General features: G+C 38.7%; 1 protein-coding gene across 1 annotated transcript in view; it reads left to right on the forward strand.

Annotated features, from left to right (window-relative positions):
* Positions 1–16642, forward strand: part of LOC138426405 (glycerophosphodiester phosphodiesterase domain-containing protein 4-like) — a 169486-nt gene that overhangs the window by 109965 nt on the left and 42879 nt on the right. Inside the window, exons 10-11 of the mRNA XM_069564919.1 lie at positions 2459–2613; positions 9699–9846. Of these exons, the coding sequence (XP_069421020.1) occupies positions 2459–2613; positions 9699–9846 (303 nt within the window). The remainder of the gene's footprint in view (positions 1–2458; positions 2614–9698; positions 9847–16642) is intronic.

Genomic DNA, 16642 nt, shown 5'->3' on the forward strand with positions numbered 1-16642 from the left:
TATAGACCTCAACTCAGATGTGGAAGGGTTTAATTCCACACTTATAATCTGCCTTCAGGTATAGCATGGGAACAATGTTCAGTGTGATTGATTCTTTCTTGAGAAAAAGGTGAGAAAGGACAGGTTGCTTAGGAAGTAAAGGAAGGAAAATTAATAGGGTGGGAAGGAGAGAGAAGATAAAGTTGTATAGAGAAAAATATTATTTTAGTCTTGGGAATATGGTGTAGCTACTGTGTCTTTCTCCTGAGAGACAGTGTTTAATCACTGACTTTACACACAAATGATCTAAAGTTGGCAAATGACAATAAAAGTAGCTATATTAATATAGCTAATACATGTATGTACTGAGGAATAAAATAAAATGCTGTGTATGGCAAAGAAATTATGACAGTGCCTGCCATTAGGGAGTTGCCCTCCAGTAGAACCAGTACAGAGTGAGGGAACTATTATGAACTGTGCACTTCTCTGTGTACTGGACATGCTGCTAGACCTGGTAAATATTTGATTATTTTTGATCTTCAAAATAATCCTAGAAATACACATATTACTCTCCCCTTCTCCATCTTATATCAGGGTAATGAAAACTTAGAAATTTTAAATAGTTTTACCACTGTTACACAGCAAGAAGTACATGAAGCTGGGGTTTGAATCTGATCTAGGATATATACAAATGACTAGAAGGCAGGATGAAACAGACAAAGGCATAAAAATTGGTAGCTGTGGTTTAACACCATTGAAGTCTCTTTAGTTTAGGAATATTTTAGTGGGCACTTCATGAAGTTGGTAGCATTTGAACTGGGTTTTGCAGTTTGAGGGTAGGGTTTTAACAGGTGGATATGGTAAGGAAGACAAATGAGTGGCAGCACTGGGCTTGAGTCCAATTCAGTCTGAAGACAAAGCCTGCTTTCTTTCCATTACACAAAACCAGAACAGTGAGAGAATGTGTGGGAAGCCAGTGTGACTGAAAAGGAATTGTAATACTTTGAGGAGAGTTATAGAAAAAAAGACTGAAAAGGAAGTTTAGGACAAGAACATGAGGAGACCTTCAGTGCAAATACAACAATATAGAATAAATCAACAGTATAGGTTCTACAATATAGAATAAATCATTCCAAATACCATGATTACCTATGGAGATTACATTTAATTTCTCTTCTTGGCAACTCTTATCTCAGGACCAGTATTACAGAGGGCCTGATGGGTGGGTTAAATGGTAATTGGTGTGGGGCTAAAAGAAGGAGAATTGGAAAATGCTTTTGATGGGAGCCAGTGTTTTCTCTTATGTATTTTTAGATCAAACCATTTTTTGGTATGAAACCCTTATCAAAGGCTGACAGGGAAAGAGCAGGAAATCAGAAGATTCCAAAGCTAACTGAATTATTGGAACTTGCACAGAAGGAAAAAAAGTTTGTGATCTTTGATCTTAATGGCCCTGCACCAAATCATTCTCTCAGAGCTTTGTATGTCCGCCATGTAGTAAGCATAATCCTTGACTCTCAGATTGAGCAACATCTGGTATGTCTATCTCAGTATTTATGGTAGAGGTTGGTGGGTGGGTCACGTGTCCCACGACCATAGCAGTTGAATCTGACCTACCTTGTAGCTCTTCCTTGGGATCCTTAAATAATTTTGCTCCCTATAAATATGAAGATGACTATTTTATACAGCTATATTCGGCAATCTAAGAATGACCCCATTAAATTTGTATCAGTAGGGGAAAACATTGAGTCTTTTTGTTATTCAAAGCCAAATGAAATGTCACCCCTCTGTTAAAAGGGAATATGTGTTTAATGGCTATACGATGTGACCTGCACCATCACCAACATATATCTATTAGAAAGGGCCTGGGTATGGAATGCTGAAGACTTTGAGGACTTGGCTTTCATTAATAATATAGAAAGGACATCTGGTTCTTATTTGAGCAGAGATTTGTTCATCATGTTTTTCAGAAGCTACTCTGCATTGGGGGAGTCATTCCAAATGTCAAATTCTCAGAATATGGAAGACTGCTATGAAAGAAACAAATATGTGGGTTTTTTTTTCAGATAGAACTATTTCCACAGATGAGTCATAATAGCCTTCCCTGTTTGCAGGAAATGACCTCTCACAAAGATGATTTTTAGCATCAGTCAGAGGATGTGTTTATGATTCTAATCTTTCTTCCATACCTACTTTAGCTAGTGTGGTGACATGGATGACCCTTGGTTCCATGATGTTAACTGGGAAAACTCAGGTCCAGAACAACCCTGGTGAAAGCCCCTTTATAAGAATTCTTATAAAGCTTCTTTATAAGAATAGACAGTATTAGTGAGGTTGACTCTTTCACCAAGGTCTAGAATCTCCCTGCTCCTTATAGACTGTTACTATGCTGGATTGGGGTTCCTCCCATTCTACATAGGATCTGTTTGTGCCTAGACAGCTGATTATCCACTGAAAGACTTCCTGTTTCTCCTTACAGATTTTTTGGTTGCCAAGTTTTGAAAGGGAGTATGTCAAGAAAAAAGCTCCTGGTTTTCAGCAAGTGGGCCGGTTACTCCCTGTTGAACGCCTCACAAAAGAAAATATCACTAGAATAAACGCTGACTATAAGAACTTGTTCTACAACGGGATGAGGTAAGTGTTTGACCACATTTTCCTCAGCACGTATTGCCTTACTTGCAGGAAATCTGCATCCCAGCCAAGCTACGTAGGTTCCTCCTCCTATCTCAGGATTTCCATGTGTAGTTATCTTTCTAGAATCCCCTGTCCTCATCTTCTTATCCTTCCTTCACTCTGTGCCAACAAACATTTATCAAAGTTACACTCTGTTCCTGGAACATGCTCTTCAGCCCCTTCTCCTTTATGCTTCAGTCTCTCATCAGCACACCCTTTTATGTGCTTGGTGTTTTTGTTGTTATATAAAACGATCACTGAAAAGTAAGAACTCAAAAAGTTGAGTTGATTTCCTTCTGCCATTACCAGATGGATTGAAATACCTAATAAATAGCTTTGTAATCCAGATAGCCAGATTTCTCATAGATATAATTTGAAACATAATCAAATCAAACCCTTAAAACAGCCAAGCATGAGAAGAAACTGAAATTCTCCATCACCACATTTATAATTACATAGTCAGAGACAGAGTTTTTAGAATTAAAAGCACCTGAGAATGGTAACTTTTTCAGATTTAATTATTGATAGTCACTGCTTACATTAGTCCCTGTGTCATTGTTGTTCAGTCGTTAAGTCGTGTCTGACTCTTTGCGACCCCATAGACTGCAGCACGCCATGCTTCCCTGTCCTTCACTGTCTCCTGGTGCTTGCGCAGACTCGTGTCCATTAAGTCAGTGATGCCATCCAGCCATCTCATCCTCTGTTACCCTGTTCTACTGCCCTCAGTCTTTCCTAGCATCAGTGTCTTTTCCATTGTGTCGGCTCTGTGCATCAGGTGGCCAGAGTATTGAAACTTTAACTTCAGCATCAATTCTTCCAGTGAATATTCAGGTTGATTTCCTTTAGGATAGGGGCTTCCCTCATAGCTCAGTTGGTAAAGAATCTGCCTGCAATGCAGGAGACCCCAGTTCGATTTCTGAGTAGGGAAGATCTCCTGGAGAAGGGATAGGCTACCCACTCCAGTATTCTTGGGCTTCCCTTGTGGCTCAGCTGGTAAAGAATCCACCTGCAGTGTGGGAGACCTGGGTTTGATCCGTGGGTTGAGAAGATCCCCTGGAGAAGGGAAAGGCTACCCACTCCAGGGATCTGGCCTGGAGAATTCCATGGACTGTGTAGTCATGGGGTCACAAAGAGTCGGACATGACTGAGTGGCTTTCACTTTCCTTTAGGATTGACTGGTTTGATCTCCTTGTCGTTCAAGGGACTCTCAAGAGCCTTCTCCAGCATCACAGTTTGAAAGCATCAGTTCTTTGGCACTCAACCTTCTTTATGGTCCAACTCTCACATTCGTATGTGACTACTGAAAAAATCATAGCTTTAACTATACAGACCTTTGTTGGCAAAATGATGTCTCCACTTTTTAATGCACTGTCTAGGTTTGTCATAGCTTCTCTTCCAAGGAGCAAGTGTCTTTTAATTTCATGACCACAGTCACCATCTGCAATGCTTTTGGAGCCCAATAAAATAAAATCAGCCTGTTTCCACTTTTTCCCTATCTATATGTCATGAAGTGATGGGATGGGATACCATAACCTTAGTATTTTGAATGTTGAGTTTTAAGCTAACTTTTTCACTTTCCTCTTTCACCCTCATCAAGAGGCTGTTTAGTTCCTCTTTATTTTCTGCCATTGGAGTGGTGTCATCTGAATATCTGAGGCTGTTGATATTTTTCTCAGCAATCTTGGTTCCTGCTTGTGCTTCATCCAGTCTGGCATTTTGCATGATGGACTCTGCATATAAGTTAAATAAGCAGGGTGACAGTATACAGTCTTGACGTACTCCTTTCCCAATTTGAAACCAGTCCATTGTTCCATGTCTGGCTCTAACTGTTGCTTCTTGACTCACATACAAGTTTCTCAGGAGGCAGGTTAGGTATTTCCATGTCTTGAAGAATTTTCCACAGTTTTTTGTGATCCACACAGTCAAAGGCTTTAACATAATTAATAAAGCAGAAGTAGATGTTTTTCTGGAATTTTGCTTTTTCTGTGATCCAGCAGATGTTGGCAATTTGATCTCTGGTTCCTCTGCCTTTTCTAAATCCAGCTTGTATATCAGAAAGTTCTTTTCAGATGATTCTAAATGCTTCAGAGACTGAACATATATATGTGTTTTGTCCAGATATACATATGTATCTCCCTATCTCCAAAATCTCTTTGAGCTACAGAAATTCCTATAGATTCATTTTTGTATCTCAAGTCATGAGCTAGGCTATTGGATTTACCTCTTTTCATGTTCTGGCTTTTCTAGCCTCTTGGGCTATGGGGCAGTTGATCATAAAATTATATATATATATTTTCAACATTAGAAAATTATACATATTTTACCTCTCTTTCCTATGTAGAAGATTTTTCTTTGCCCAACTATTCCTCTGTTTTGAATGTATGTCTATTCCTTTCTACTTTTTATCAAAGAAAAATTGATTCCAAGGTGATTTCTTTCTCTGCTAATCATAATTTAGATTAATCTAGTAGTTGAAAAATAATTATAATAACTTTCACTTACTGAGCCTTTATTATGTGTCAAGTTCCGTTGGTTAACCACAGGCTCTTTTTAAAATTCTGGCTTACCCATCAGCTACAAGTGTGACTTTGGACAAGTTTTAATAATCAGTTTTCTCATTTGTAAATTAAGGATAACAATAACGTGATGGAATGGTTAAAAGATTAAGTGACATACTACATATATGCACAGAGCAAAATGATGGGCAAATATATGAACACAGTAAATGTTACCTGTTGTTTCATCATCACCATCGTTACATGCTGTGCTCTATAAATTAGCATCACTCCCCATGTTTCAAATGGGGATCTTATCTTTAACGAGGAAAAGTTCGGGGAGGTTAGGTGTTAATATTTCCCCAAAGTCCATATAGTTGGTCAGTGGGGGACCACACTGAGGTTTAAATATATGTTTGACAGATTCCCTAGTGTTAATTCTTTTGCTAGTAATTTTTAAAAGTTATTCCTTGGCCATAGTTATATAGGAATAGGATCAGCTGACATCAGACTTTAAGAAGGGTCAGTCATATCCTGAGTCCTATTAGAAAATCAAGTGGCCTAATCAAACTTAAAAGCTTTTGCACAGCAAAGGAAACCATAAAGAATACAAAATGACAACCTACAGACTGGGAAAAAATAACCACAAATGATTCCAACAGGGGCTGGTTTAATTTCCAAAATATATAATTTAAATTGGTTAATAGTCTTTTTAAGTATTTTATACTGCATTTTCCTTCTGCTTTTTCTGTGGAGTTAACACAAAGCATTAGGTTTCAAATCAAACTCATACACATCATAGAACTTACTATTAAGTTTTATTATTAATTTCAAAGATACAGAAGGCAGTCAGGAGGCTGCCTTCAGAGACATTGATTTCAACTTTGCAGGTTTCTTCCTTTATTGGACACATTCCCTATGGCCCACAGTAATAGATACAGGCTCCAAATGTGTTTTTATGGGGTTATTTCACTTTGAAGGAGAACATTTGAGTTATAAAACACCTGCATTTAATACTCCCAGAGACTTGCATAGCTTTTGTGACCTTGTCCAGGGACCCATACCTCATAAATCCACATTCTGTGTTTATTTACAAAATATGTAATAAAAAGTAATCAACCAAGAACATCCATTAAAGAACATATTCTATATATAAAGACCTCTCTTTCTAGCAAATATTATTGTTCTATTTAGAAAAGATGTAGATACCATGTTGACAAGGAGATTAGACCATGACTTCTTCCTTCTTCCTTCTGGGAGCAACCTCTTCAGTCAGAGAGAAATTAAGGGCTTCCTGTGCCTCATCTGTCAGTTGTAGAAAAGGGGAGGTAATATTTCCAGCTGACTGTTGATTTTTGAATTTCTCCCTTTGGCTGTGTTTGTTGTTGTTATTGTGATTATTGTGGTTGTTTGGCTTCTCACATTTTAAACACTTTTTTTAAGGTGTATTTGCATTTAGAATTGTTAGATTATTTTCTTGGATTTATTACCATCCTTTCATTATGAAATATCCCTTCTCTCTGGTTATAATTCTTGCCTAAAAATTGCTTTTATTAATATTGCCACACTGGCTTTCTTATAATTAATGTTTCTGTGGCATTTCTTTTTTTATGTTAATTGTCTTTGAACTGCTTTGTGTCTTTTAAAAAAATTTTATTTATTTTTTTTGAATGGGATTTTACTATTATTTTTTCATTTAATATATGATATTATACATGTTTCAATGCCATTCTCCAAATCATCCCACCCTCTCCCTCTCCCACAGAGTCCAAAAGACTGTTCTATATATCTGTGTCTCTTTTGCTGTCTCGCATACAGGGTTATCGTTACCATCTTTCTAAATTCCATAAATGCGTTAGTATACTGTATTGGTGTTTCTCTTTCTGGCTTACTTCACTCTGTATACTCGACTTCAGTTTCATCCACCTCATTAGAACTGATTCAAATGTATTCTTTTTAATGGCCGAGTAATATTCCATTGTGTATATGTACCACAGCTTTCTTATCCATTCATCTGCTGATGGACATCTAGGTTGCTTCCATGTCCTGGCTATTATAAACAGTGCTGTGATGAACATTGGGGTACACGTGTCTCTTTCAGTTCTGGTTTCCTCGGTCTGTATGCCCAGCAGTGGGATTGCTGGGTCATAAGGCAGTTCCATTTCCAGTTTTTTAAGGAATTTCCACATTGTTCTCCATAGTGGCTGTACTATTATGGAGAACAGTTTGCATTCCCACCAACAGTGTAAGAGAGTTCCCTTTTCTCCACACCCTCTCCAACACTTACTGTGACTTTTGGATCGCAGCCATTCTGACTGGTGTGAAGTGGTACCTCATTGTGGTTTTGATTTGCATTTCTCTGATAATGAGTGATGTTGAGCATCTTTTCATGTGTTTGTTAGCCATCTGTATGTCTTCTTTGGAGAAATGTCTGTTTAATTCTTTGGCCCATTTTTTGATTGGGTTGTTTATTTTTCTGGAATTCAGCTGCAGGAGTTGCTTGTATATTTTTGAGATTAGTTCTTTGTCAGTTGTTTCCTTTGCTATTATTTTCTCCTGTTCTGAAGGCTGTCTTTTCACCTTGCTTATAGTTTCCTTTGTTGTGCAGAAGCTTTTAATTTTAATTAGATCCCATTTGATTATTTTTGCTTTGATTTCCAGAATTCTGGGAGGTGGATCATAGGGGATCCTGCTATGATTAATGTCAGAGAGTGTTTTGCCTATGTTCTCCTCTAGGAGTTTTATAGTTTCTTGTCTTACGTTTAGATCTTTAATTCATTTTGAGTTTATTTTTGTGTTTGGTGTTAGAAAGTGTCCTAGTTTCATTCTTTTGCAAGTGGTTGACTAGTTTTCCCAGCACCACTTGTTGAAGAGATTGTCTTTTCTCCGCTGTATATTCTTGCCTCCTTTGTCAAAGATAAGGTGTCCATATGTGTGTGGATTTATCTCTGGGCTTTCTATTTTGTTCCATTGATCTAAATTTCTGTCTTTGTGCCAGTACCATACTGTCTTGATTACTGTGGCTTTGTAGTAGAGCCTGAAGTCAGGCAGGTTGATTCCTCTAGTTCCATTCTTCTTTCTCAAGATTGCTTTGGCTATTCGAGTTTTTTTGTATTTCCATACAAATTGTGAAATTATTTGTTCTAGCTTATTGAAAAATACCATTGGTAGCTTGATAGGGATTGCATTGAATCTATAGATTGCTTTGAGTAGTATACTCATTTTCACTATATTGATTCTTCTGATCAATGATACATTTATTTTTAAATGATGTGTAGAATTTTCTTAGACACAGGCTAACATTTTGGGTAACTAATTGCAAGCACTCCTGTAAAGGCTGTATGGTTATTTTTATTTACAGTTTATACACTGAGCCTAAGAAATTGCCAAGCTATTATGTGACAGTGCTGGAATTCAACCCCAGGCTTGCGCAGAGCTGTTTTCAATATGTTATAACATCTCAGGGTTAAAAAGTCTTTCAAAGGCACTTACCTGATGTATTTTCTGAGAAATTTAATCTCTAATGACAACTTGACTTGATGTTTTCTACTGTTTCTACAGATAGTACACAAATATTTACTGACATTTCATTCTGCCATTGGAAAGTGCTGTGTACCATCCCCCCTACTCATGCTTGTGAAGTTTTTTTATATTTGAAATTTAAATATTCACCAAATTAGTATTCATTTATTAATTCCTTCATTTAACTATTTCTACAGGCAGGTATTATGGTACATAAACCACCACCACCATCACTGGATATACAGAGGGTTCCCAGGTGGCATTAGTGGTAAAGAACTCACCTGCCAATGCAGGCGACTTAAGAGATGCATTTTCTATCCCTGGGTTGAGAAGATACCCTAGAGGAGGGCATGGCAACCCACTCCAGTATTCTTGTCTGGGGAATCCCATAGACAATGGAGCCTAGTGGGCTATAGTCCAAAAGGTCATAGACAGACAGGACTAAAGTGACTTAGCACGCATGCACTGAATATTCAGAGTTGAGTAAGACATGGTCTTTGCTTTTAATTTGCTTACAGCTAAGTAGAGAAGATTGATAGGAAGGCACATAGAGTAGAGGACGGTAAGTGCTCTGATGGAAATAAGTACGTTTGCTGCCCGATAGTGTACTGGAGCTGGTGCATATCAGCTTCTGGGAGCAAATTGTGAGTATTTATACCATGGAAATTGACAAGTTCCATTAGGAATTTGTTAGGACTTTCCTTTTTTTCCCTTTCCCCCTCTCTCTCTTTCCTACCTTCCTCCCTCCCTCTCTCCCCTCCTTTCTTCCCTCCCTCACTTTTCTTTCCTTGAGGAAGCCAATTTACTAAAATACTATTGCTGGCATAGTAGCAAAGGTATTAAATTCAGTCCTTTATCTCATTGCAATATGAGCTAATTCTGCATGTCATATCATAGGTTGTCCTACTATCACCTACTTCTGGTGATGTAGGCAACATCCTTTCTCAAATGTAGTGACTGTTTCCCTCTTAGGTGATGAGAGTGAGATTAACTCTGAGTCTCCTGTGGGTTCTTTTTTATTTTCCCTAGAGAATATAGAGCAGCTAACATCAGCATCAACTTATATCTTGTCAATGAACCTTGGCTCTTCTCACTGGCCTGGTGCTCCAGGATTCCCTCCGTGACCACAGACAACATTCAGGTCCTGAATGAGATGACTCAACCTTCCTACTTCATGGTGAGCTGGTTGTCCAGATTGTCCTTCCAAGTCTGGTCCAATAGGAGTCTCTGTCCCCCACCAACCCTGACATTGCCCATTATGCACTCCCCAGGGTAGCTACTTAAGAAAAGACTTATGTGAGAGTGGAGATGTGCCATTCTTCCTTCTCTCACCCAGATCCTTCTGTGATTTTCAGGGGGGAATTAATATTGGTATACTAACTGCTATTTATTGAATCCTCACAATGTGCCTTTCATGCATTATGTAGTTTTTAAACCTCTGAGTTAGCCACTGGGAGTATCCTTGTGGAGAATATGAAGTGTCACATGATGCAAGATTCAGAATGAAGTCTGACTCCAGAGGTGTGTTACTGCAGCCTCACTTTCCTGAAGGCACGGCAACAATGACAGTGGCATGAGGTGTGGGGAGAAAACCCAGTGCACTTGATTCCAAAGTAAGCACTGTGTGTCCTAAGCAAAATGCTTTTGAAAAGATGAGCAAGTGTCCAGCCACCTAGTTTGATTTTCTCTTCTGTCCTGCTACTACTGTGGCAAGAGAATTGAGGACCTGAAGTCTTCAGTTGTAATCCCAGCTAAAACCCTTCACTTATTACTTGTGGAGGGAACCTTACCTAACCACTTAATGACTGCAGAGCCTGTTTTTCTAATTGGTATAGACTATATAGACTGAGTGGGACAGTCAGCATCAGAAAACAGTTTCTCTCCACTGACTGTTTAAATTGCTCTGAGCTAGGCCTTTCCCTTCCCCTGAATGAGATCTCACTCAGATCCCATAGCATTTTTAGTCACTCTTAGATAGGTTATTTTTTTTTTAATTGGAGGATAATTGCTTTGCAATGTTGTATTGGTTTCTTTTATACAACAGTGTGAATCAAGCCTTAAATATGCATATGTCCCCTCCCTCTTGAACGTCCCTCTCACCTACCACCCTACCCCACCCCACCCCTCTAGGTCATCACAGAGCACTGGGTTGAGCACCCTGTGTTTTACAGCAACTTCCCATCATTAGTTATCTGTTTTACAAATGGTAATATATATGTTTATTATTATTATTATTTGAGTTAGGGCAACTTTAAGTATATATGTTTAAGTGCTGCTTTCTCATTCATTCCACGCTCCCCTTCCCCCACTGTGTCTACAAATGTGTTCTCTATTTCTGCACCTCTATTCCTGCCCTGCAGATAGATTCATCAGTACAATTTTTCTAGATTCCATGTGTATGCATTAATGTATGATATTTGTTTTTTTTCTTTCTGATTTACTTCACTCTGTATAATAATAATAGGCTCTAGGTTCATCCACCTCACTACAACTGACTCAAATGTATTCCATTTTATGGCTGAGTAATGTTCCATTGTTTTGTATGTAACATAACTTCTTCATCCATTCATTTGTTGATGGACATCTAGGTTGCTTCCATGTCCCAGCTATTACAAATAGTGCTACAGTGAACATTGGAGTATGTGTGTCTTTTTGAATTATGATTTTGTCAGGTTTTGAACTTGGTATATGCCTTGTAGTGCAATTGCTGGATCATATGGTAGTTTTATCCTAGTTTTTTAAGGAGTCTCCATATTGTTCTCCATAGTGGCTGTGTCAGTTTACATTCCCAACAACAGTGCAAGAAGGTTGCCTTTTCTCCACATCCTCTCCAGAATTTGTTGTAGACTTTTTTCATTGAAATTTTTGTCTTGCTTTATTACTGAAACATGCTTTAAACTATCCTGACTAATATATTTTATTTTTTAAATTAAATTTATTTTTAAATGGTGGATAATAGCTTTACAATATTGTGTTAGTTTCTGCCATACATCAGCATGAGTTAGCCATAGGTATGCATATGTCCCCTTCCTCTGGAACCTCCCTCCCACCTCTCACCCCATCCCAGCCCTCTAGATTATCACAGAGCACTGGATTTGAGCTCCCTGTGTCATACAGCAAATTCCACTGGCTGTCTATTTTACATATGGTAATGTTTCAACTCTTTCAATTTGCCCCTTCCTCCCCTTCTCCCACTGTGCCCATAAATCTGTTCTGTATGTCTGTGTCTCCATTGCTGCTCTGCAAATAGGTTGATCAGTACCATCTTTCTAGATTCCATGTATCAGTTCAGTTCAGATCACTCACTCAGTCGTGTCTGACTTTTGTGACCGCATGAATCGCAGCATGCCAGGCCTCCCTATCCATCACCATCTCCCGGAGTTCACTCAAATTCATGTCCATCAAGTCCGTGATGTCATCCAGCCATCTCATCCTCTGTCGTCCCCTTTTCCTACTGCCCCGAGTCCCTCCTAGCATCAGAGTCTTTTCCAATGAGTCAACTCTTCGCATGAGGTGGCCAAAGTACTAGAGTTTCAGCTTTAGCATCATTCCTTCCAAAGAACACCCAGGGCTGATCTCCTTTAGGATGGACTGGTTGGATCTCTTTGCAGTCCAAGGGACTCTCACCACAGTTCTAAAGCATCAATTCTTCAGTGCTCAGCTTTCTTCACCATCCAAGTCTCATATCCATACATGACCACTGGAAAAACCATAGCCTTGACTAGATGGACCTTTGTTGGCAAAGTAATGTTTCTGCTTTTCAATATTGTATCTAGGTTGGTCATAACTTTTCTTCCAAGGAGTAAGCGCCTTTTACTTTCATGGCTGCAATCACCCTCTGCAGTGATTTTGGAGCCCCCCAAAATAAAGTCTGACCCTGTTGTTACTGTTTCCCCATCTATTTCCCATGAAGTGATGGGACCAGATGCCATGATCTTCATTTTCTGAATGTTGAGCTTTAAGCCAACTTTTTCATTCTCCTCTTTCACTTTCATCAAGAGGTTCTCTAGTTCCTCTTCACTTTCTGCCATAAGGGTGGTGTCATCTGCATATCTGAGGTTATTGATATTTCTCCTGGCAATCTTGATTCCAGCTTGGTGCTTCTTCCAGCCCAGCATTTATATATGCATTAATACATGGTATTTGTTTTTCTTCTGATTTACTTCACTCTGTATAATAGACCCTTAGTTCATTCACCACATTAGAAGTGGCTCAAATCCATTCCTTTTTATGGCTGAGTAAAATTCCATTGTATGTATGTACCACAATTTCTTTATCCATTCATCTATTGATGGACATCTAGGTTGCTTCCATGTGCTATCATTGTGAATAGTGCTGTGATGAACATTGGGGTACCTGTATCTTTTTCAATTGCGGTTTTTCTCAGGCTATATGACCAGTACTGAGATTATTTGGTCATGTGGTAGTTTTATTCCTAGTGTTTTAAGGAATCTACATGCTATTCTCCATAGTGCCTGTACCAATTTACATTCCTACCAACAGTGCGAGAGGGTTTTCTTTTCTTCACACCCTCTCCAACATTTAGAGTTTGATGATAGCCCTTCTGACTGGTGTGAGGTGATACCCCATTGTGGTATTGATTTGGATTTCTCTAATAATGAGCATCGTTGAACATCTTTTTATGTGTTTAACCATCTGTATGTCTTTTTTGGAGAAATGTCTGTTTATGTCTTCTGCTCATTTTTTAGTTGGGTTGTTTGTTTCTCTGGTATTGATCTGTATAAGCTGCTTGTATATTTTGGAGATTTTTGTCAATTGATTGATTTTCTATTATTTTCTCCCATTCTGAGGGTTTTCTTTTCATTTTATTTACAGTTTCCTTTGCTTTTAAAAAATCTTTTAAGTTTAATTAGACCCCCATTTGTTTATTTTTGTTCTTATTTCCATTATTCTAGGAGGTGGTTCACAGAGGATCTTGCTGTGATTTATGTCAAGGAGTTGCTGTGTATGTTATTCTCTAGGAGCTTTACAGCTTATGGCCTTATATTTAAATCTTTAATCCATTTTGAGTTTATTTTTCCGTATAGTGTTAGGTGGGAGGTGTTCCAGTTTCTGTTACATGTAGCTGTCCAGTTTCCCCAGTACCGCTTACTGAAGAGATTGTGTTTTCGTCATTGTATATTCTTGCCTCTTTTGTCAAAGATAAGGTGCCCACAGGTGCATGAGTTTATCTCTGGCCTTTTTATCTTGTTCCCTTGGTCTGTATTTCTGTTTTTGTGCCAGTACCATCTTTGTCTGGATGACTGTAGGTTTGTAGTACAGACTGAAGTCAGAAAAAGGTTGATTATTCCAGTTCCATTTTTCTTTCTGAAGATTATTTTCACTATTTGGGATGTTTTATGAATTTTTATGCTCTAGTTCTGTGACGAATACATTGGTAATTTGATACGGATTGTTTTGACTCTGTAGATTGCTTTTGTCATTTTCACAATATTAATTCTTCTAATCTAAGAGCATGGTATATCTTTTCATCTGTGCCATCTTCGAGTTCTTTTGTCAGCGTCTCATAGTTTTCTGCATACAAATCTCTTGTCTCTTTAGTTAGGTTGATTCCTAGATATTTGATTATTTTTGTTACAATGGTGAATGGGATTATATCCTTAATTTCTTTTTTTGATTTTTCATTGTTAGTGTATATTAATGCAAGGAATTTCTGTGTATAAATTTTATATCCTGCCATTTTACTATGTCCATTGATTAGCTCTAGTAATTTTCTGGGGGCATCTTTAGGATTTTCCATGCATTTTCTAGTATCATATCATCTGCAAAGAAAGAAAGTTTTACCTCTTCTTTTCCAATCTGGATTCCTTTTATTTGTTTTTCTTAAAGAAGAAAACCCCAAGAAACAACAACAGGAAAAAAAAAAAGGCAAAAATCCTGGGCTGTGAAGGGTGGGGCTTAGGTTTGGAAGGGTTTAAGCAGTGGCACAACAGCTGGACTGAGATTTAGGTAGATTGAAGAAAGTAGGGAAAACCACTAGACCATTCAGGTATGATGTAAATCATATCACTTATGATTATACAGTGGAAGTGAGAAATAGATTTAAGGGACTAGATCTGATAGACAGAGTGCCTGATGAACTATGGAGGGAGGTTTGTGACATTGTACAAGAGACAGGGATCAAGACCATCCCCATGGAAAAGAAATGCAAAAAAAGCAAAATAGCTGTCTGAGGAGGCCTTACAAAGAGCTGTGAAAAGAAGAGAAGTGAAAAGCAAAGGAGAAGAGGAAAGATATCAGCATCTGAAAGCAGAGTTCCAAAGAATAGCAAGGAGAGATACGAAAGCCTTCTTCAGAGATCAATGCAAAGAAATAGAGGAAAGCAACAGAATGGGAAAGAATAGAGATCTCTTCAAGAAAATTAGATACCAAGGGAACATTTCATTCAAAGATGGGCTCGATAAAGGACAGAAATGGTATGGACCTAACAGAAGCAGAAGATATTAAGGAGAGGTGGCAAGAAAACACAGGAGAACTGTACAAAAAAGAGCTTCATAACCCAGATAATCACAATGGTGTGATCACTCACCTAGAGCCAGACATCCTGGAATGTGAAGTCAAGTGGGCCTTAGAAAGCATCACTATGAACAAAGCTAGTGAAGGTAATGGAATTCCAGTTGAGCTGTTTCAAATCCTGAAAGATGATGCTGTGAAAGTGCTGCACTCAATATGCCAGCAAATTTGGAAAACTCAGCAGTGGCCACAGGACTGGAAAAGGTCAATTTTCATTCTAATCCCAACTACATCCTCATCTCACATGCTAGTAAAGTAATGCTCAAAATTCTCCAATTCAGGCTTCAGCAATACATGAACCATGAACTTCCAGATGTTCAAGCTGGTTTTAGAAAAGGCAGAGGAACCAGAGATCAAATTGCCAACATCCGCTGGATCATGGAAAAAGCAATAGAGTTCCAGAAAAACATCTATTTCTGCTTTCTTGACTATGCCAAAGCCTTTGACAGTGTGGATCACAATAAACTGTGGACAATTCTGAGAGAGATGAGAACACCAGACTTCCTGACCTGCCTCTTGAGAAACCTGTATGCAGGTCAGAAAGGAACAGTTAAAACTGGACATGGAACAACAGATTGGTTCCAAATAGGAAAAGGAGTACATCAAGGCTGTATATTGTCACCCTGCTTATTTAACTTCTATGCAGAGTACATCATGAGAAACGCTGGACTGGAAGAAACACAAGCTGGAATCAAGATTGCCAAGAGAAATATCAATAACCTCAGATATGCAGATGACACCATCCTTATGGCAGAAAGTGAAGAGGAGCTGAAAAGCCTCTTGATGAAAGTGAAAGAGGAGAGCAAAAAAGTTGGCTTAAAGCTCAACATTCAGAACACGAAGATCATGGCCTCTGGTCCCATTACTTCATTGGCAATAGATGGGGAAACAGTGGAAACAGTGTCAGACTTGATGTTTTTGGGCCCCCAAATCACTGCAGATCATGATTGCAGCCATGAAATTAACAGATGCTTACTCCTTGGAAGGAAAGTTATGACCAACCTAGATAGCATATTCAAAAGCAGAGACATTACTTTGCCAACAAAGGTTGGTCTAGTCAGGGCTATGGTTTTTCCAGTAGTCGTGTATGAATGTGAGAGTTGGACTGTGAAGAAAGCTGAGTGCCGAAGAATTGATGCTTTTGAACTGTGGTGTTGGAGAAGACTCTTGAGAGTCCCTTGGACTCCAAGGAGATCCAACCAGTCCATCCTAAAGGAGATCAGTCCTGCGTGTTCATTGGAAGGACTGATGCTAAAGCTGAAACTCCAGTACTTTGGCCACCTCATGGGAAGAGTTGACTCATAGGAAAAGACTCTGATGCTGGGAGGGATTAGGGGCAGGAAGAAAAGGGGATGACAGAGGATGAGATGGCTGGATGGTATCACCAACTCCGTGGACATGAGTTTGAGTGAACTCTGGGAGTTGCTGATGAACAGGGA

Source organism: Ovis canadensis, chromosome 21, assembly GCF_042477335.2.
Source record: "Ovis canadensis isolate MfBH-ARS-UI-01 breed Bighorn chromosome 21, ARS-UI_OviCan_v2, whole genome shotgun sequence".
NCBI classification, from domain to species: Eukaryota; Metazoa; Chordata; class Mammalia; order Artiodactyla; family Bovidae; genus Ovis; species Ovis canadensis.